Raw genomic sequence first — 22,293 nt, forward strand, 5'->3', positions numbered from 1 at the left:
ACAAAGCCCCTGGCTAGTGGTTTTTCAGCACTTGTTACCATAGCTTTCCTGACTTGCCCGCACAACGCTGCTAAGTCCACTGCAATTCTTCCTTGCACTGCAGGTGTTTCCCCCTCTGGTTTAAAGTTATCTCTGGTGTTCTGTGATGTGGGTAGGATTTGCCTAGGTTTTTGACAGCATTTTGTTTTCTTAATTTGCATGACATTCTAGTTTCCCTAGACCAGGAATTTGGTTTCTACCACTCTACTCAATTCTGGAAATCATTATGTGGCTTCACATTTCTTCTGCTTCTTTCAGTATTCCAGGAACAAAACAAGACTGTCTCAGTCCTTTGATGCAATAATATGGGTTTCATTTTATCTTCCTGTTCATTTCCTACTCTGTTTAGGAAATCCTCACCAGCCTCTCACAAGCTCCCAATTACCCATGCTGTCTTCTGCCAAGCTAGGCGCCCGCTGAAAGAACTATAGCAAACTTTTCTTCTATCATGTTTCCTTTGGGGCGTTTTCACCTCTTACACTGCCTGCCCGCCCACCGGTGTCTGCTTTGCCCGTTAGAACCCTTCGCATAGCGATCATTCATCAAACTCCTGGTCACAGGCTATGTTTGGTTCTGATGCTTGCTTTGCCTTTTAGTGATTAGTGTGCTTTGCTTTTGTTAAGGTGATGTTGAAACTATGTAACACTGAAGCAATCACACTTGGGTGTGAAGTACTATGTTAATCTCATGGGAAGTCACTATTAAAAGTTGAAGGAAATGTTAAGTGTAGAACAAAAACCTAACGCTAATAGTATTGCCCATGGAAATAAACCAAACTCTTCTCTTCCCATAAAGTGCCCACACATGCCTTCTCCAGTCTCCAGCTCTCTCTCCTGGTGCTCTACTCTAGGGCACTGTTATACTTCCTTTTGTGTCCTGGCTCCAGACAAACTGTGGACAGTTTACTCATGTTGTTAATATAGTATCCCATGTTTACTAGTTAAGCTCAACACCATCCTAGCTACATCACCTGCCTAATAGCTTCATTTGATCACAGCTTTCCCTTACTTGATATTCCTACTAAATAGCAAATCTTAAGCAGGGGTCAAGTTAATTAATCTTGGGTGAGTTTTCAGAGGCAGCTCTAAGCAATTTACTGTGTAAGCAAAGGTGTATGCATTCATGTATTTTTCAAAAAGGTTGGCAATAACAAAAACTACTTATGTCCTTTCCCTAATTATTTGATAAAATGCTTCTGATGTTGCTTGGAAAGTGTGTGTGTGTGTGTGTCTGTCTGTCTGTCTGTCTGTCTGTCTCCAGAAAAATTAAATGCACTGCTATTTTTAGAATTACATTGAATTTCTATCACAGCTTCTCCTTAGTTCTGCATTACAATATGTGAATTCTGCTTACTCCTACAGACTCCCATGCATATTACCTTATGCTGGAACAAGACTCACAGATACTTCCTGAAGGGAACAGAACTTTGTTCCCCAGCAGTTAGGTCTCCTCATCATGACCTGAAACATGAGATTTTTGGGCTGTTCTACAGAGACTATAGGTCAGTAAGCCTGACCAAATTCTATCTATGAAATTATATATATTACTCTCAACACCATTAGGGTGGCCTTAAATGTGTAATCATTACTGTTTAAGTGGTTCAAGCTTTATCTCAGTCAGCCGTGGGATACCTCCCCGTGAATTATTATATGGCTATCACCTTTGGTTGTCCACTAGAACCAGACTGTAAAACCCTATGGCTAAAGACAAAACACGCTTCTGTTTACAGAAGGAAACTGCACTGTCAATCACTGTCATTGTCAGTGTCATCCTAGTTCTACCACCAAACCTCAAGGTGCCCACGCCCCACTTCTCCACAAGCTGACTTCACTACAGAAAATCAGATAGCTTCCCGCTCCTCTCAAGTCTGCATCCTACAATCCCCATTTCAGTTTGGAAGAGCAGGCTCTGCAGAGTGATTCAAGTGCTGACACTTGTGAAAGACAGAAAGCCAACACTCAGAGTGGCAAATCTGGCCCCTTTATACTTACTTTCAGCTGCTGATACTATAAACCGCACCACAGGAAAATAGGGTTGATATGAACCTGAACTGGATGAGCTTCAGCAACAAAGAAATTCCAGTAATACAAATGCAAGGTTTCATGGATTCAAAGAGAATCAAGAAATGATTTCTACACATCTTCTCTTTGACAAACTGAGAATTGGCATGGCCATCAAAATCAGCACATAGAAACATTTAATCCACTAAAAGTTAAATCCTTCCAAACCTGACCTTCTCCCTGTTAAACTTTACTCTTCTTTAGCTGCAAGGGGAAATGTTTAAACTACGTTATCTAGATTTTGTAATTTACTTATTATGAGCATACAAATTTTATACCTTAAATACTAAAGGACTTAAAAGCCAAGTGGTAAAGAAAACTGTAATATAAGACCCTTCCCCCAAAAATGCACTCCTGTGTACCACAAATGTTGGCACTCCATACCAGAATGGTCTCATAAAGCTCAGGCTGGCCTCCAAGTCAATATGTAGCTCAGCATGACCTGGAGCTTCTGGTCCTCCTGTCTCTGCCTACCCAGGGCTGGGATTACAGATGCGCATCACTGTCATGTTGGGGATCAAACTCAAGGCTTCATGCATGCCAGCAAACAGTCTACCAACTAAGCTGCACTTCCAGTCTAACCATCTAGCCAGCCACCCAACCACACACCCACCCACACAACCACCCATCCAGAAAGGGGCATGCGTGTACCAGGCATGAGTACAGAGGTCATACGATAACTTGAAGGAATTGACTCTTGCCTTCCTCAACATAGGTTCTGTGGATCAAACTCAGGTCAGGAGTGGAAGTAAGTATCTTTACTGCTGATTCTTTGTTTCATACACATTTTTGGCTAAGTATTTTCTATGCAGTATTGTGTAGATTCACTTCTGGAGACCAGAGGAAAATTTGCAATTCTCTCCTTTCCACCAGGTCATCAGGCTTGGCAGCAAGCACCCGACCCACTCAGCCACCTCGCCAGCTCTTTCTAAACATTTTTCCAACTGTATCCTGTTCACGGGTAAAGCACCAGCGTCTTGTGATGGACACTAACTAGCTAGGGCATTTCCAATAGTTACTCTCACTGGAACCATTTTCTCCCCACACACCGCTATCTTACCCACTGACCAATCCCAAGGCCTCCTGCATGCTAGGCAAGTACTCCATCACTGAGCTACAACCACCCCAGTGTCAGTTAACTGCTGCCAGGGGGAGACACAGTCTGCAGTGTGAGACGGGAAAAGAGGGTAATAGGGACGAGTATAATCCAAACAACTGTACACATGTATGAAAAATTGTAATAATAAAACTCTTAACAAAAAACTTCAAGTGTCAGTGCCTAGAAGAAATAAATTGGCATGAATTATTTATATCACAAAAAGGATTTGTTAATTGGAATTTGTTTGAATATTCTCTAAAGGAAAGATTCATTACATATCTTGTAAATTTACTTTGCTTATTTAAATTAGCCTCAGATTTTTTTTCTTCAAAGGTCATGATTTGTCTATCAAGCATATACTTTAAAAGGCTGAATTCTCTAATTCTTCAATCCATGGAATAGTAAAGTAAAAGTGGCACTTAGGAGACAGAGGCAGATGGATCTGTAAATTCAAGGCCAGCCTGGTGGTGTACATAGTGAACTCCAGGAAAATGAGGAATGGGGGGGGGGGGAGGGGAAGGCAAGGCAGAGAAGGGGAGGGGAGGCTTTAAGCAAGAAGCACATATTCACATCTGTAGAAAATACACAGGAGCTAATTAAACAGTATTTACATTCAGGCTGAACAGGTCTAATAACTCTGCTTGGTCTCTGCCAAGCTCTGAAGGCATGAATATTTTAGAGTCATTCCAAACATTCATAATCTTTGCTAACTTACTTTCAAGTCATTTTAAAAAGAAGCCTCTGTTTCCTGTGGCTTCCCAAAGCAAGGTAAAACAAACAAAAACCACAGGCCATGATAACAGCAGGCATACTAGACAACACTCAACACATTGGGAAAATCCACTTCTAGCCAGGTCTAGGTGAGTCCGGAAATCCAGTCTTGAAATGATCTCCTGACTTCTGATTCCCTCTCCACTCATCCTAAGTAACGGTTTGCAAACTAGTTAAGCTCTTGTGATAGTTAACACCTTTCTTCAACAAAGACTAAAGCAATCCAATAAAAGCATCTCTACTCAATTCTAATGCGGGCATGTCAGGAAATGCCTGTAATTCCAGCACTTGGTAGACTGAGACATGAAGCTTGTGGGGTTTCAGGTCAGCCTGAACTACAGAGGGAAATCTTACCTCAATGAACAACAAAATGAGGATGATGACACAGCCACCACCACTAACAACACTAGACAAGCAAAGACTGCATTCTAAAAGAACAAAGCAACAGAGACAGAATATTAAGGAAAAACATTCTAGAAATGCTTAAAACAGGAGAAAACATGAGCAAGATGGAGTAACAACACAGAACATTTACTGGATATAATAAGAATATAATGAAAAACTCTAAGTAATTCAGAAGAAAAACTAAAATTCAACCAAGGTCTTCCTACAAAAAGAACAAGCCTTCAAAACCAACCGGAGTTCCACATCCTGGTGTGTGCACAATAAAAACTTCAGCCTCTAATGCAGAGGTGGAAAGCTGCTCAAGAAAGCTACTCTTTACTGAAGAGAATTTTGATATCACAGTTAACTAGAATAACTTTTCTTCTTTCTTCTTCTCCCCAACACTCCCTTTCTTATGTAGACCAGGCTGACATTGAACTCACAGAGATCTGCCTGGCTCTGCCCAGAATAACTTTTCAAGCCAACCAATAAAACAATAGAAAATTTGAAAACTGATCCTTTAAAAACCAATAAAAAGAACCACATTGTTTTTGACAGAAGTTATAGCATGGATGACCTAGATGTTGTATTGCAAATTAGATAAACATTTCAAAATCCTAGCAGTCAAAGTCATAGACCAAAAGGAAAGCAAAGGAAACGTTCCAGAAGCACCAACCAGCCTAGCCTATTTGGCAAGTACAAGGCTATTAAGAGACCCTGTCTCAAAAACACCAGGTCAACAGTGCTTGGGAAACAGCAGCTGGTTTTGCCATGGCATGCACACACATAAAAACCACGTATCTCCCACTGGCCTAATTTTTTGTTCCTCGTAAGAACTTAAAACTATCACAAATAAGCAAAAATTTAACTTGGAAGAGATTTGTAGCAATATTTTCCAACAGCAAGAAGTTAAATGTAATAGACATGCCAAAAATGTTACTTAAGCTATGTTTTCAGGAGTAAGAAACTGAAAGAACCAGGCGGTAGTGGTGCACACCTTTAATCCTAGTACTCAGGAGGCAGAGGCAGGCAGATCTCTGTGAGTTCAAGGCCAGCCTGGTTACAGAGCTAGTTCTATGACAGCCAAGGTTACACAGAGAAACTTTGTCTCGAAAAACAAAAAAAAAAGAAACAAAGTAGGTAGACAGTTAAGTATTACTCTGTAACAGACTACAACTTGGCTATTAAAGTTCAGATTGCTAACCAAGCTAAAAGTAGATGGCAGAGACCTTGGTTGGTTTGGGCAAAGTTTAAGCTGCCATCCCAAGAATCAAAAGGAAAGGGGGGGGGATGAAAATTATATGGAAATGTTTACAGTCAATGTGCAAAATAAGACAGCATACAAAAAAAAACTGAATATAACAATCTCATCCTTCAAATTTTGATAAAAGTTAAGGAATGATGGAACTGTGGGCAGCATCTATGCCTTTAGCAATGAGTACAAAACTATGATGACCACAAACTACCTTCACAGTATTAACAAAACTTCACCTCGAGCAGACATGGTGGTGCATACTTGTAAGATCAGCAACGGGGAGGCCAGCCTGCACATCAGAGCAACAAAGAACCCATCTAACACTGTTCCTGCCTGGGCAACTCAAGACCTGCACGATCACACTGTTGAGATGAGGTCCTGCCCACCTTCCTTCTCCAGTTCACTCAGCAACCAATACCACAGCCAGCGCCACAGCTCCTCCCTGCAGACGCTTTCAACTTCTGCAATCATCTCTTCATGGAAATCAAGTGCCTTCTTCATCGCAGTTCCAACCTACTTTGAATTCATCTTACTCCTAAGAGCCCTCAGCTGCTGCAGTAACAAACTGTAGGAAGTGCTGACCAACTAAGGAGTCTTGTCTCTGCAGACAGCATACCTGCTCACCTGCACCAGCCCTCCACCAGTCAGTAAGGGACACAGGGGACCCCAGCCCACTGCTCACCTGCACGAGCCCTCCACCCGTCAGTAAGGGACACAGGGGACCCCCAGCCCACTGGGCACTGGGCACTGTCTGCTTTTCAGGCTCAGCACTGCTCACTCCACTCCTGCCATCACAGACAAAATAGCAACGCTTCCACAAATATAAAAAGATGTCCATTTTCTCCTCTGTGCAAATTACTGAGCCTAACGTCCAGCCACTGTATACAGGAATAAGAAGTCTTATTCCTGGCTTCTCTCCACAGTGCCAGCCATCCTGAGTCACCATCGTCCACCATTTTACTACAGCAAACCGAGAGATGTGAGGAAGAGAGAAACCACATTTCATATGCTTATTATTATACTGTTTTTAATTCCTTATTATATCCACCTTTATCTAGCTTTATCTTAGGTATAAATGACAGGGGAAAAATGACCCATGACATGACAAAGGAACGAGCATTCTCAATTAAAACACAAAGTAAGAAAACAATGAGAACAAAATAAAATTTCATACACACAATAACCATTAGTTGAAATGGCAAACATGAACGGTATTACAAAGCAATCAAAGCCACAATCTGCACAATTAAATGTAAATGCACATATAGGAATTAAATGTAAAACTTACAGGTCAGCATGCACATATAGGAATTAAATGTAAAACTTACAGGTCAGTATGCACATATAGGAATTAAGCTTGGCGGAAATAGCATTTCACAACACTAGTAAAGTTAACTTGGGATTTTAGGGAAGAAGGTTGGGGCAGAATCTCACTATGTAGCAGAGACCAGTATGGAACGTTCTACAAGGACCAAGCTGGCCTCAAACTCATGTTTCTCTTGCTTACGTCTACAGGGTACTAAGATTAAGACATGAGCCACTATACCTGTCCTATTATTAATCAGTAAAGGGACAATTAATAATTATTATATGCATCTCTGTATTATATGCAAAACAAATTCCAATAAAATTATTCAGAAATACAAAACATCAAAGGATCTTTATGGTTATATCTGTAGAGGGTTATTTTAAGCATGTCTATATCCACATAGGCAAAGACAAGTAAAGACATAAAACTAGAACTTAAGACCGGTCCAAGGATACAAAGAATTGTAGGAAAAATAAAGCAATCACTAAACACTCAGTATGGGTGAAATCACACACAAAAAGATGCCCTCACGTTTCGGGCTTTAAGAGTCTGGCTTGGAATGCAGCTCAGTGGGAGAACACATGCCTAGCATGAATGAGACCTTCTTTGTGATCCCCGCTCACTCTACCCTACGAGAACCAATCCTTCAAAGACACTACGCTCATCTGGACCACTGTTCTACACACTAGCAAGCTGTTAACAGAGGCACCATTACAATACCTCAAGAGGAAGGAGCTTTTGTGTTTGAGCACAAGCACAAGTGAAAGACAGAGGTCAACAGTGTCTTCTTCCACTGCTCTCCACTTTAAGAAAGGGTATCTCACTGAACCTGAAACTCAAAATATTCATTCAGGTAGACTGACTCCCACCAAGCCTGATGGGTTTTGTCTGCCTCCGGGCAATGGGATCACAAGTGCATAACATGCCCATCATTTACAAGGGGCTATGGATCCTAACAGCTCTCCTGCTTGCCCAGAAATAACTTTATACTCATTGAGCCATCTTCCCACCCCAGAACAAGCTTCAATAACCAACATTCATACAACAAATAAGCATTTATCTAATGCTTTCTCATTATGACTTCTAGTGTTTGGAATTATGATTCCTTCTTCATATCTATTCCTAGACTTGGAAGTGAAGTCTGCAAAGATTACCAAACACTGACATTATGTATTTGTTTATTCATTTTTTATTTCGGTTCAAGACTTTCTAGACTTTCTCTATGTAGTCCTAGCTGTACTGGTGTACTGGAACTTACTCTGTAAACCAGAACAGCCTCGAACTGGGAGATTTACCTGCTTCTGCCTCTTGAGTCCTGAGACTAAAGGCAGCAAGCACTGACTTGATAAAAGCATGATTCTTTCCACAACTATATTGTATTCCTTTGAAACTAAGCAATCGGGGATATCACTGATAAAGAAGAATCTCTCATCTATACATTGCTTCCTGTCCAAAACTTAGTGGCACTTTCAGTCATCCTGTGGTGGCAGACACATGCAATCTCAGCACTAGGAAAGCTGAGGAGGAGGTTTAAGGTTCCAGACCAAATCAATCTAATTTCTTATGTGCATTAGTGTTTTGTCTGTGTGAGGTGTCAGATCCCCTGGAACTGGAGTTACAGACAGTTGTGAGCTGCCATGTGGGTGCTGGGAATTGAATCCAGGTGCTCTGAAGGAGCAGCCAGTGCTCTTAACCGCTGAACCATCTCCCCAGCCTGCCTGCCTGCCTGTCTGTCTGTCTGTCTATCTATCTATCTATCTATCTATCTATCTATCTATCTATCTGCCAATCTGCCATCAGTCCATCACCCACCTGTCAAGATTATTGCTATATAGCCCAAGCTGGCCTTAATCTCAGGATCTTTGCCTCAGCCTCACGAGTACTAGGATTATGGGCAAGTGCAACAGCCTCGATTAATAGCCTACTGTCTGTTTACTAATTAAAGTTCATCAAAAGGGCTTACTAAAACTGTTAGAAGCACTTCATGTTTTCACCAATTTCAATGTTTTAATAGTGACTTTCAAGGCACTAAACAACCACTTCTTAAACTGATACTTTTGGTCCATTTTCTAACAATCAATAGTTAAACCAGTTTAAGAGACAGTACAGCTGATACAAAAACAAACTTTCAGCCTCAGTCTCTACTGCAGGGTGATGCTACCTACTAATACAAAGCTTGCCTAAATATTGTCATATCATATGACCCCCGCCAAAAAAAAAAAAAGGCTTACTTCTCAATGACAATTTACAGTGAGTTCTTGCTATATAACTCCCTAGTTTATGAAAACATATTTAGAAGTATGATCATGGGCTGGGCATTGGTGGCTCATGCCTTTGATCTCAGCTCTAGGGAAGCAGAGGCAGATGGATCTCTATGAATTTGAGGCCAACCTGGTCTACAGAGCGAGTACCAGGACAGGCTCCAAAGCAATACAGAGAAACCCTGTCTCGAAAAACAAAACAAAACAAAAAAAGTATGATCATGAGCTGGGCATGATGGCACATACCTTTAATCCCAGAACTCAGGAGACAGAGGCAGACATATCTCTGAGTTCAAGGCCAGCTTGGTTCACAAAGTGAGTTCCAGGACAACCAGGGCTAACGTCTTGGGGGGGGGGGGAGTGATCATAATTGCGGGGGCTTCTTCTTCAATATAAAATCAGTTGTGTTGAACAACAATCAAGCTCCCTTTACTTCAAGCCAGTGATTAGCTGGAAAGGGAAGGATTACAAAGAGTTGAAGAGTGAGCCGGGCGTTAGTGGTGCACGCCTTTAATCCCAGCACTCGGGAGGCAGAGGCAGGCGGATCTCTGTGAGTTCGGGACCAGCCTGGACTACCAAGTGAGTTCCAGAACAGCCTCCAAAGCCACAGAGAAACCCTGTCTCGAAAAACCAAAAAAAAAAAAAAAAAAAAAAAAAAAAAGAGAGAGTTGAAGAGGACTTCTGATTTTGCCAAAGGGGCATCATACTTCTACAAGAACAGGAAGCCATCATGGCTCTGAAATGAACATACTGATGCAGCAGGCATTGTTGGGGCTCTAAACAATCCAACAGAGCTTTGTGAAAATGTGGGAGTCACGTTATCTCCCTATGCCTTACTTCCATGAATATAAAGTGTGGATAATAATGCACCCTGCTGAGCAGGACTGAATGAGGTGATTATGTGAAGTGCCTAGAACAATACCCCCGAGACATGGCAAATGTGACCATTACCATCATCAGCTCTGTGTATTAGCTAGGAAATCTGGCTAGAAAGCACCAGCAAATGGGCAAGGGCAGTGATCTATTTTCAACAGTCATATGTCAAATATAAATTCTATTTTTGTAACCAATGATAGCCAACACCAAAAGTGAGAAAGTAGGTATAAAAAGAATAATGAAGTTTCGTTCTTCAATTTTCAAAAACATGAGACAATACAGGCTTTGGAGTTTGATGTTTATTTTTAGCCGGCAGAATATGCTAATGGTGAAGACATCTTTAGAAGATACGCCATGTCCAATACCTGCAACAGAAGCTCGACAGAAGTTAAAGAAACTGTACCCAAAGGCTGAAGACAACACTGTTGACATACTCACCCTCAGTGCAGCAGACATGAAGCAAGTAAGGCCTGAAGGCCACTGCAACATCACACAGCCTAAGTGAACCAAACCCATGCTCTAAGAAACTCCACTGATCTTTTCCATTTCAAGTGGCCACCTCTTCAAGGACAGAGCAAAGAACCAGTAACTGAGCAAATTTATGTGAGCAGAGAGAGCAAACTGACAAGGGACAGTGTAAAATTAAGAGCTGAGCATGTGGGATGCAGAATAATCAAGGAGCTCACTCAGAACTCCAACAGCAAGCCAGGCCAAGCACACCTGGGGATTATTGAGAAACTGCTGAGCCAAGAATTAAATAATAATAAATAAACCTAAGAGGCGGTACCTGTAACTAAAGGGACTCAAACAGGATATTCTCACATGGTACTGAAATTAAGGGCAACCCAAGTTAAGAACGAGCTGATCGAATAGTCTTTTAAAGCCAAACCTAGCTTTCTCCTATGCTAACAATGGTTGCTCTGCTCAAAATAAATGAGACTGCTTCTTTATCATCTCCTGAGCCCCAGAATCATCACCAACACTAACAACTATCCCTAACCCATCAAGAACCTTTTTGGGAACAGTGCTGTGTAAGACTACAGAGTGTGGGTGTGGGGAATGTTAAGTGTGAGAATCAGAGGTGGAGAGGATAACTTGAACACTTAATGAAAGACCTAAAATACAGTATGTGCCAAGAGTAGGAATCCAATAAACCAGTTTACCACTTAACACAAGACTTACTAAAATTGTTATTTTCCTACTATGTTTGTGCTTAAAGGATTTAAATTTCTACTATACATGAAATTTCACATACATGATTTAGAATGCAACAAATTCTAAGATCAAAATTCATCAGTCTGCAGGGAAAAGCTGACAGCAAGCAGCAGTTGACCTGGGCCACTGCCTGAAATAGTACATGATGCAAGATCTCTAAGACTCACAGATGCATTAAAGTTCAGTAAATTAAATAAGTATGCACTAAAGAAGGAAAAGGTTACGCACTTCCAATTTATGTTCTTTCTCTGCAAGGGCTTCCTTTTGACAACGAAGAAAGTCTGCCAACATTCGAGTGAGTTGCTTTCTATCATCTATTTCTGCCGCCAGTCTGCCATTATAATCTGCCAGCAACATACAAGCATCCTCTACCATTTTAGAAAGCCTTTCTCCGGATTCTTTATCTAAGAAGAGCACAGAGTGATACAATTAATACACAACAAAACCACGGCAAGCCACGCCCACGCCTGCCTTCCAAACAACACAGTGGACCTGTCTTCTTACCTGTTATTTTCTCAAGCAGGGACACTTCTTGAACTTCAACAGGCAAGGAAGCTATCCTTTGATGGACTGCTGCATCACCTGAGGCTGCATTTTCTAAATCTTGTAATGCTCTAACAAGGTCGAGAGTCTAAAAAATTACACAATTCAGAACAAAAAGAAATAAAGCTCTAACAAATTTAGAGGACTTGACATCTCATTCATATGCCCAGGCCTTATGAAGTATTCACTGGCAAAAAGCCTGCAACATACCTTTCTTAAGACATCTTTTTAAAAAATACAGTTGAGACTAGACTTTTCATGTGTTTGCTTCCATGTATGTCTGTCTGTGCAGCATGATCAAGCCTGGTGTCTCAGAGGCCAGAAAAGGGTGCCAGACCCCCGGAATTGGAGTTACAGAGAGTAGTGAGCCACCTGTAGTGGTGCTGGGACCAAATCAAACCTGGGCTCTCAGGTTAAGAGCTAACTGTGGATAAGTCTTACATGTTTGAAAATAAAAAATATTTAAAGGGAACAGTATTCATATCTAAGGACAGAATTTTAGTTTAAGTCATGTAACAAATGTGTTGGTCGTGTTTTATTCCAAAAATAAACACTTTAAATAGTGGATGTTTTATTGCGTCTAATCATCCTCAGCAATTAGGCAGTTATATAAAAATACAATTCGGCAGTTAAGAGCACAAACGGCTCTTGCAGAAGAGTTCAGTTTTCAGGACCATGACGGATAGCTGTAACTGCTAACTCCAGCCCACGAAACAGACACACCTGGACTCCTTGGGTACTCGCATGAACACATACCCATGGACACATGTAAAGACATTTATGATTTATCAAAGCTTGACTGAGGATTCAGAAAAGCAAAGTCAGCCACTGGCCAATGAAGACAGGCACACACCTTTAATCCCAGCAGCCAGAAGCTGGGAGGTGATGGGACACACCTTTAATCCTAGAACTCAGAATTAAGAGATAGACAGATCTCTGTGAGTCCAAGGCCACCCAGATCTACACAAGAGTGAATCAGTCTAAAAGAGGGTTATACCTCACACCTTTAACCCCAACATTAGGGAAGTATGTTTAAGACAGAAGCAAGGTTAAAGATAGGCATTCATTCTCCAGCCATGCGGAGGAAAAGTTACAGTCTGAGGTTGGTGAGAGCTCATGGAGACAGAACCAGCCCATTCAGCCGAGGCAGAGGTAAGAAGCTAGTGCCCAGCTGCTTTGCTTTTCTGATATTCAGCTTGAAGCTTGAGCCCAATATCAGTCTCTGGGTCATTTATTCATGCTACAGACACATGCACAACTAAAATAACAAAATCACACACACACACACACACACACACACACACCCTACACCCCTTCAAACAAAAGCAATTTGTTAACCAGCAATGTGAGAGAGATTAATTTAATGCCTTTCTTATACCCAAGACACTGAGATTATCAAGGCCCAGACAGAGGTCACATGGAGTAAAAATTCCCCAGCTGTCTTGGGTTTTTACCTGCGGTGGTTCACTTGGGGACCCTAGAGAGGAGCAATTTTCATTCTCATCCACCTTTATCTGTTCATAAGTCCGCTTCCTCGGCTTCTTATCGCCATCTGATTTAAAAACATCAAGTTTTAGGAAAGGTGTGTTTTCCTGAAGGACCACAGAAAGAGACCAAGACCCTGTACTTACAGAGAGCGTGCTTAAGTTGCTCTAACACATCGTTTTCATACACGGATCGCTCTTCCCAAATAGACAGCACTCTGCCAAGGTGCTTCTTACAACTTTCATCAGTTTCACTAAATTAAAAAAATGACAATTAATGAAATGCTGGCAATAAAAATATATAAAAATATATAGCAAGTCTACCACAAAGTAATGGTGATTTAAATGGGTGCAAATCCCACTCCCAGGAAGAGCTACTCAGGCGTGCTGGGCACCGATAGCAGCAGCTCAGTCAAGATGTGATGAAGAAACTGTCCTTGCTTCCCTTAAGAACTCAGTAACAACTACACAGAGAAACCCTGGGAGGGTTTCAGTTGTCAGTTTTAGGAGCAGACTCCCAAGTGAAAGGAGCTAAACGACGGTTCCAGGACACTTTTTACATTTGCTGACCCCACCACTTGCTTTGGCACAGGAGTCTTTTACCACAGTGTGAATGAGAACATGGTGCTGCAGACAGACCGGAGAGATCGGGTCCAGCAAGAGACCAGAGCACTGTCTGAGAAATAAAGCAAATCTGAAGACTGACATGGGTGACTTTCAACCATTAGCTACTTTCTTCAGCACTACCTCACCTGGGTGTGTGTGTGAGCGTGTGAGTGTGTGTGTGTGTGCGTGTGTGTGTGTGTGTGTGTGTGCGCGCGCGCGCGCGCGAGCGCGCTGTGTGTGAGCGTGTTGAAAAAATAGCCAAGGTCCTCTGTGCATGTTCCTAACTACTGAGCCATCTCTCTAGCCCCTGCCTAATTTTCATACCATTATCCATTCATCTCCAGCTTCAACTCCTTCACTTTTAAAAGTATCCCACTCTATGTCAAATCAGCAAGTTCTTCTCAACCCTTTCTGAAACCCAAATTCTCAGCCTGAGCCATAGTCCACAGCCTCTGCTTCTGGCAAACACCCCCCACCCCCCAACACTTTCTCATTCAAATCCCCTTGCTGATCTTCAAACTTGCCCAGAACACTACTGTTCACTCTTCCTAAGATCTTTTTTTAGGGGCAAATTTTTCTTTTGTGGCGACAAGCTCACAAAAATTGACACTGAGATTATTAATTACGAAAGCTCGGCCTTAGCTTAGTTGTTTCTAACTGGCTCTTAGAACTTAAATTAACCGATTTCTACTAATTTACTTTCTGCCTCGTGGCTTTTACTGCCTCATGTCTGTTCTGCTCAACATGCTTGCTCTGCATCTCCTGGTGTCACCACCTTCTTCTTCCCGAGCTCTCAGCCCAGAAGTCCCTTCTTTACCTCCTGCCTAGCTATTGGGCATTTAGCTTTTCACTAAAGCAATCATGGTCACACACTTCTTACAGTGTAAAGGAATATTCCACAACTCCTTCCCCTTAGACAAATGATCCCTTTTATCTTTTAAGCCACGGTTCTCAACCCTCCTAACCCTTTAAAATAGTTCCTCATGTTGTGGTGACCCCCATCTATAAAATTACTTTCATTGCTACTTTGTACTATAATTTTGCTACTATTATGAACCACAGTGTAAATATTTTCAGAGACAGAGGTTTGCCAAAGGGGTCACGACCCACAGTTGAGACGCCCTGCTTCAGGCACTGGTTCAGAACTACCCTCCCAAAGAGTTCTTTGCCCTGTCATACAGCTCAATACCTCCATCCCCTCCCATTCGTTCTCTGCTTCCTGTTTCTTTAGTCCAGCTGTCATCTGTCACCGCAATATACATCCATACGTCTGTCTAGCTATTATCACCTTTGATACACTCCAAACCTAAGACCCACTAAACTAAACTACATCATGTTTCTTATTAATGTATACTCAGAGCTTACCACAGAGTATGGGGTTAATATAGATTCTATTAAATCCTAGAAAGGAATATATAAAAGCATAAGATAGGAGCTGGGAGTGTAGCTCAGTCGGTAGAGTACTTGCCTAGCATGCGTGAAACCTTGGGCTTGATCTCAGCACCACATAGACCAGGCATGTTGGTACATGCTGGTAATCACAGCAGCACTTGGGAGTGACAGGCAGAAGGATAAGAAATTCACAATCAAAAATAAAAAAAAAAATAAAGACAAAAAGAAATTCAGTCATTCTTGGCTACCTATCAAGTTCAGGGCCGGCTTGGGATAGATGAGATCCTATCTGAAAAATAAAAGTATCTACAGTGGGAGTTTTAAAATAGACAGGGCTACGCAGGCAGGTAGATCTCTGAGAGTTCAAGGCCAGCCTGGTGGTCTACAGAGCTTGTTCCAAGACAGTCAAGGCTACACAAAGAAGCCCTGTCTGAAAAAAAACTAACCAACCAACTAAAGTACAAAGAACAACAACAACAACAAAAGGGTCTGTTGGTTTACAATGCAGGCTACAAGCTGGAAAACACACAAGAGTCTAGAGAGGCAGACAGTAGCACCAGAAAGAAGCACCGTAAGTCTTGCTCACACAAGGGGTAGTATGAGTACTCAGCCACTCTGCCTACACCTTCCCCAGGGGACGAGGTCACACTAGGGGAGTGGCTCCTGCAATTACCAAGAAAAGTCAGCATGGTAACTAGACAGGAAAATGGCACCCACAGACTGTGTCCTCCGTGGAGTATGCAGTGGGGGATAAGGACATGTAGGTGACACCATCTCTTGCCTGGTACAAGACAGATGGAGCTGCCATTCACTGAGGTAAGGAACAAAGACATAGTGGAAAGGTAGACAGTGAGCTTGAGACACTTAAGCAGAAACAAGTAACTGGGCATATGACTCTAGAATAGAGAAAAAAGGTGGCTGAGCCAGGCTTGGGCCTTTATTCTCCACAGCTGGAAGGCAGAGATGAAGAGATCTATCTCTGAGTTCAAGGCTAGTCAGTCTACACAGCAGTTCCAGGCCACCCAGGGCTACACAGTGACATCCTGTCTAAAAGAAGAAAACAGTAGGACCCTAAGTTGTTCTAGTATGGACAACAATCAAACTCAGTGCAGAAACAAAGCCACCAAGGCAAGAAAGGAATATGGCCACAGAAGAAGTGAAGCACTCAGCTCTAAGCAGCACGTCTGGTACAGGGTAGACAGCAAAGAGGAAACTACAGGTCACAAGATATGGAAGAGCAGCCCCTGAATGGAGACTGTCACCTAAAGCACTTACTGTATTGATCACCGCGTGCCATGGTCAGCTAAAGTTCAGCCTGGTTTACTATCCTAGTCAGCACTGCTTGCCCAGTGAACCTATCACATACCAGCATATAACATTTGAAAATAAGGATATAAGATAGGCCAGCCAGATGGCTCAGGAGATGAAGGCATTTATTTATTTGTCTCACAAACCTAGGGACTTGAGTCCAATCCCAGGACCCAACTTTATAGAGGAAAGAACTAACTCTAATCTCCACCTGTGTGCAATGGCATATGTGCATACACAAAAATAAATGAAATAGAAATATTTAGAGTAAATAAGCTAAGATTTCCACATACAAAAGCACCTGAAGAAAATGCATGAAATTTTATGATTATCTTAAATATTCTTTATTTCCTTTCTTTGATTTTTTGTTATGTGCATTGGTGCTATGTATGCATGTATACCTGTATAAAGGTGTCAGATTCACTGGAACTTGAGTTACAGGCAGTTGTGAGTTGCCATGTGGGTGCTGGGAATTGAACCTAGGTCTTCTGGAAGAACAGTTAATGCTCTTAACTGCTGAGCCATCTCTCCAGCCCCATATTCTTTATTTCTAAAGCACTTAAAAATGTTAGGAAATACACAAACCCCCACATACACACCATAACAACATTATGGTATTAAATAAGCCCAGAAATATAAAACGTAAGATGGAGTTCTACAAGCATGCATTCAGTTCCTTCCTTTACTCTCAGTGATGTTCATCCTAATACAGCAGGCATTCTGGTTTCTTACAGGAAAGCCCTGACTCAAAGTATTCCAAATGCCCCTCAGTGGCAACTCAAACCCTCACAGAAGCGAAAAAGCCATCAAATTGCAAAGGAAAGCTTCAAACAAATGCATCCCCCTTTTCTTGCTGATTCTAACCCTTACCTTATGTACAGAAAGGATCCTACCTTGAAACATGCTTGAATGCCTCCACTATGACTGGTGCAAAATCTTTTGTGAACTCTGGTCCCTTCCTTTTGCTGTTCTGAATGACATCATTGGCCAGGTAGAGAAAAGTAAGCTTCCTGTTGGGTTTGGCTAAAAAATTAGAAAAGGAAAACATTAAGACACCTGAAGCATCCTCACTGAACGCAGACTTTCTTCCCACTGGAACAGTTCCAGCTTCTCCCACAAACTCATCCCACACAAGGGGAGTCTACCGTTTCTGAAGGTCAGTCGTGTTTGGGAAAAGTAGAACCTAAGAGGCACACACAGGATCTTGCTGTCCACTTGTAGGCTTATCATGGCACCTGGGCCACTTGTATCCTTTAATCCTGGTCTTACCATCATTCCCAAGCTAAATAAATCTTATGTGTAGAAATCCTCATACATTCAGGAGGCAGAGGCAGGTGGATCTCTGAGTTCGAGGACAGCCTGGTCTACAGAGCAAGTGCCAGGATAGGCTCCAAAGCTACACAGAGAAACCCTGTCTCAAAAAAACAAAACAAAACAAAAAACTCTCATACGTGCACAAAACTACATCTCTGAATACAGCTATATAATAAGATGGTGAAGAGTCACATTATTAAGATAGCATTTTAAATCTTGAGTTGAATCTAGCATTGTTTAAATGGACTCAAAATCATTAAACTATTGTGAAGCAGCAGAATACAAATTATAGAATAGGTTGTAAGACATATCACTCAATTATACATGTTCACCCTATACAATCAATATTTGCCATTTAAACATTAGGAAGACCAAAAGGTTAGATTTTTCTTCTTTACATTACATGACCTTTGAATCACTGAGTTCATCTTGATTAAATATCCTCCTTACTTGCTATACTCTGCAGTATACTCATCCTTCTAGGGAAGCCCCAAGATTTCAGTAACTGACCGTGGTCACAGTATGTTTTTGCCAGTTACTATATCACAGCACAATGGCATTAAACATGACTCAAAATTCATACAGGGTACTAGGACTGTGGTTCAAAAACAGGTTCTTGCATGTGATTCAATCCTCAGAATGAAAAGAATTACAAGCAGAAGGAAAATTTAGTGTTCAAATATGGTTTCGCCAGAATTTAGTGTGAAGTACTAAGTGTAGCCCAACACACCTGTGATGGCTACAGGACACCAGATGCAGGCAGCATCTTCATCAAACCGCACTGACTAGTCCTGTCAATTCCAGCACTCAGTATCACAAACACCACTGTTCAATTCACACCTTTAAGATGGAGCTGGAGACCCAGCCTTCTCCTCTTATATAGTAAAATACAGATGGAAGGTTAGACTCTAAGCCCAGTCACACCACCCTTCAGCCTTCTACCTACTCGAATGGCTGCCTGCGCCTTTTCCTGGTTTTAAAAGTTGCTGGGGAGAGTGAGTTACAGCAGATGCAGAGGAAATAAGATGAGAATGCCTCACTGGGAAAAGGTACCAAGCCACGTGGCTCAACCCAGCTAAGAATTCTGGGTTAATTTAAGCTGTAAGTGGCGCTGCTGGGAGGCGGCAGACACTTCAGGGGCAGGGTCTCAATGGAAGAAGGTCTCTGGAGGTAGGCTCCCTTCCTTCCCCCGCCCTGCTTCCTGACAGCCATGAGGCAAGCACGTTTGCTCCCTCACATTCACAAGGGAGCCAGCCAACCATGGACTGAATCATGACTAAAAGAAAATCCCTCCTCCATTTTTGGCTTTGTTTTGTGGGTGTTGATGAGACAAGGCCTTAAACGTAAACGTTTCTTGCCTCCACTTGTCAAGTGCTGTCTTCCCTTAAGTGGACTTTCCACAGTCTCATGTCACAGCAGTCACAGACCATAACCGGACACAGAGAATACTGCAAGAGGCCAGAAAGGAAGAGGACATTTGGAGCTGGAGCTGGGGTTCCTACCCTTTGCTCTCTCCCCTTGCCCGCCTTAACCACCTGAGCAATCAATCCCTTTGCTCTCCCAAGGCCACCTACACAGGAGAAAAGGTCTCCTCTTCACTGCTGTGAGCCAAAACAATGGGACAAGGGACCACAGACAAAAACAACTTTCCTCAAGGATTGTTACTATGAGGAATTCTATAGCAGTGATAAGAAAGGCAACTAACACAGACTGAGTCACAATACTGGAAGTGGGGGCTGCCAAAACACTATTTATTCTATTGTTTTTTAATTTATTATTTGGTTTTCTTTGTATGGTTTATTTTTATTTCATATGCATTGGTGTTTTGCCTACAGTATGTCTGCATAAGGGTATCAGATTCACTGGAACTGGAGTTAGAGGTGGCTGTGAGCTGCCATGTGGGTGCTGGGAATTGAACCCAGGTCCTCTGGAAGAGCAGTCAGTACTCTTAGCCACTGAGCCATCATCTCTCCAGCTCCTGTTGTGTTTTTCTTCCCCCTGTATGAATTATATTTCAGAGAACCAAAGGTTCATAAGTTTTTTGCAGATCAGGTATCCAAACATAAGTATACTCAGAGTCACCTAGAAGGCTTACTACATACAAACTGTTGATCCTACCTAGCTTCTGTCCCAAAAATATCCATTTCCACAGTTCTCATATGATATTGATGCACCGGTCTGAGGCCTATACCTTCTTTAAGGCAAGGTCTTACTATGTACCTCTAGCTAGCTTAGATAGAGCCCTTATGAGGGTATGCCTAGAACACACACTGACTCTACTGCCTGTCTCCAAAGTGCTGGAATTACAACACATATCAACATGACAAGCCGAAGGCAGCCATGAGATAAAGTCTTCTACAGTACACAGGACACAATCTCTTCAGCAAATAAACTGCATAGAATTTAAAGCAAACAAAAGGGGAAGGATGCCAGGCATGGTGGCTGCAGGCCTTAAACCCAGCACTGAAGAGGCACAAGCAGATCTTAGGAGTGAGTTTCAAGTCAGCCTGATGTATGCAGCAAGCTCCAGATCAGCCAGGGCTATACAGTGAAATCCTGCTTCAAAATTAAAGTGGTAGGGTGAAGTGAAGAAAGCATCTGTCAACCCAAATCCATGTGTGAATTCTACCTTATATGTTAATTATTCAAGACCTCTCCAAGGGAGATTATCAGTTTGAAGATTATCAGTTATGGAGCTCATAATTATGATGATGGCTGAGTGGAGTGCATGCACCAAGAATCATGGTTCATTTTGTCACATATGATCGTCCCTTTACGGTTGTTTTATTCAAAGTTTAATGTATGGTAAACGCCCCTTTATGATAAAATGGCTCTGTATCTGATATGTGCTTTAAGTAACCAGGGGGAAGAAGCAAAGAACAAAATGGAGAAGCCATAGGCACGAAATAGAGAAGACACAATGTCACTGATGCCGAAACCAGGGCTGAGGGAAGCTATTGCTCAGCTGGACATACTTGCTACCAGGTACAAACTTTGGGCTCAATCCCCAGCACAGCATAAACCAGGAAGTAGTGGTCCACACTTGTAATCTCTGTAATGCCAGCACTTGGGAGGTAGGGGCAGGAGAATCTATGTTCAAGGTCATGCTTGACTATAAGTTGGAGGTCAACCCTGAGTACATGAGAGACTATCTCAGAAATAATAATAATAATAAAATAATCTGAAACTGGATGGTGTTCATGAAGTATCAAGTCACTCTTACTTCTGTGTATTGTCCCGTTCCCCTCCCTCATCCCCCAGCTTTTTTGGAGACAAAAATCTCTATGTCACCCTGGCTATCCTAGAACTTGTTATGCAGATAGACCAGGCTGGCCTCAAACTCAGAGATCCATCTGTCTCTCCTGGGATTGAAGGTATGTGCCACTACCGTCTTACAAGAAGTTTTTTGTGAACTTCCTATTCATAGTAGCCTGGTTTTAGCTAAGATGTTTGTTTTTCTTATTAATTCATATTTAAATATCTTCTCTGGAACTGCTGCTTAAAATTGAAATTTGGCATTTTCTACACACACACAAACTTTAAGAGATTTATGCAGCTAAATCTATTTCCTACATGAATCTTGGCTGATAGCATATTTAGAAAAATCATTCGACACACCAAGGAGTAGTGGTAAATGTACATTCTTTCATGCTTGCACAACTGCCTCTCATGCAACAAGTGTCCTCCTCAACCACTGCTCTGCTCCATTATGTAGATCTGTTAGAGTCTGCCTGGAAACTTACAATGGGTACTACCTCCATTATTGGCTTCTCTTCAAAATGATCTAGGCTCTTGTCTCCAAATTTGCTTTTCCCAATAATCTTTAGAATTAGTTCTAAATTTCTTGTTTAAAAAAAAAAGTCCTGCCCAGCGTTGGTGGCTCACGCCTTTAATCCCAGCACTCGGGAGGCAGAGGCAGGCGGATCTCTATGAGTTCGAGGCCAGCCTGGTCTACAGAGCGAGTTCCAGGACAGCCTCCAAAACAATACAGAGAAACCCTGTGTGTGTGTGTGTGTGTGTGTGTGTGTGTGTGTGTGTGTGTGTGTGTGTGTACATCCTGGGGTCAACAAGATGGATCAATGTATAAGAGTGTTGGTCACTGAATATGATAACTGGCATTCAATTACAGAACCTACATGGCTAAAGAAAAGATTTCTACATGTTCTCTGACCAACCCCCCTCCCACCCCCACACACATACAATTCCTAAGCAGGTACCATATCCCATAATTCCAGTAACCAGAAGGCTTAGGCAACACAATCACAATTTAAGATTCAAGGCCTGTCTGGGCTATAAAAGACATTGTCTTTAATAATAATAAAAAATTCTTAAAGATTTCTCTAGATTTACAAATTAATTTGGAGATCACTATATTGA

General features: G+C 42.0%; 1 protein-coding gene across 5 annotated transcripts in view; it reads right to left on the reverse strand.

Moving 5' to 3' along the window:
- Nucleotides 1–22,293, reverse strand: part of Rprd1a (regulation of nuclear pre-mRNA domain containing 1A) — a 43,323-nt gene that overhangs the window by 9,640 nt on the left and 11,390 nt on the right. For 4 of the 5 annotated variants that reach the window (XR_002385674.2, XR_002385669.2, XM_013124452.3 and 1 more), the window contains exons 2-6: nt 17,496–17,625; nt 13,444–13,550; nt 13,267–13,364; nt 11,774–11,900; nt 11,498–11,673 (exon numbers count right to left, since the gene is read on the reverse strand). Coding sequence is in view for 3 of the 5 variants with exons in the window: in XM_013124452.3 (XP_012979906.1) it covers nt 11,498–11,673; nt 11,774–11,900; nt 13,267–13,364; nt 13,444–13,550; nt 17,496–17,625 (638 nt within the window). In the remaining 2 variants the exon portion in view is untranslated. Of the gene's footprint in view, nt 1–9,865; nt 10,420–11,493; nt 11,674–11,773; nt 11,901–13,266; nt 13,365–13,443; nt 13,551–17,495; nt 17,626–22,293 lie in introns of those variants that run through there. The other variant, XM_040757951.1, reaches the window with a different exon arrangement.

This window comes from Mesocricetus auratus, unplaced genomic scaffold (assembly GCF_017639785.1).
Source record: "Mesocricetus auratus isolate SY011 unplaced genomic scaffold, BCM_Maur_2.0 Super-Scaffold_100015, whole genome shotgun sequence".
In the NCBI taxonomy this organism is placed as follows: domain Eukaryota; kingdom Metazoa; phylum Chordata; class Mammalia; order Rodentia; family Cricetidae; genus Mesocricetus; species Mesocricetus auratus.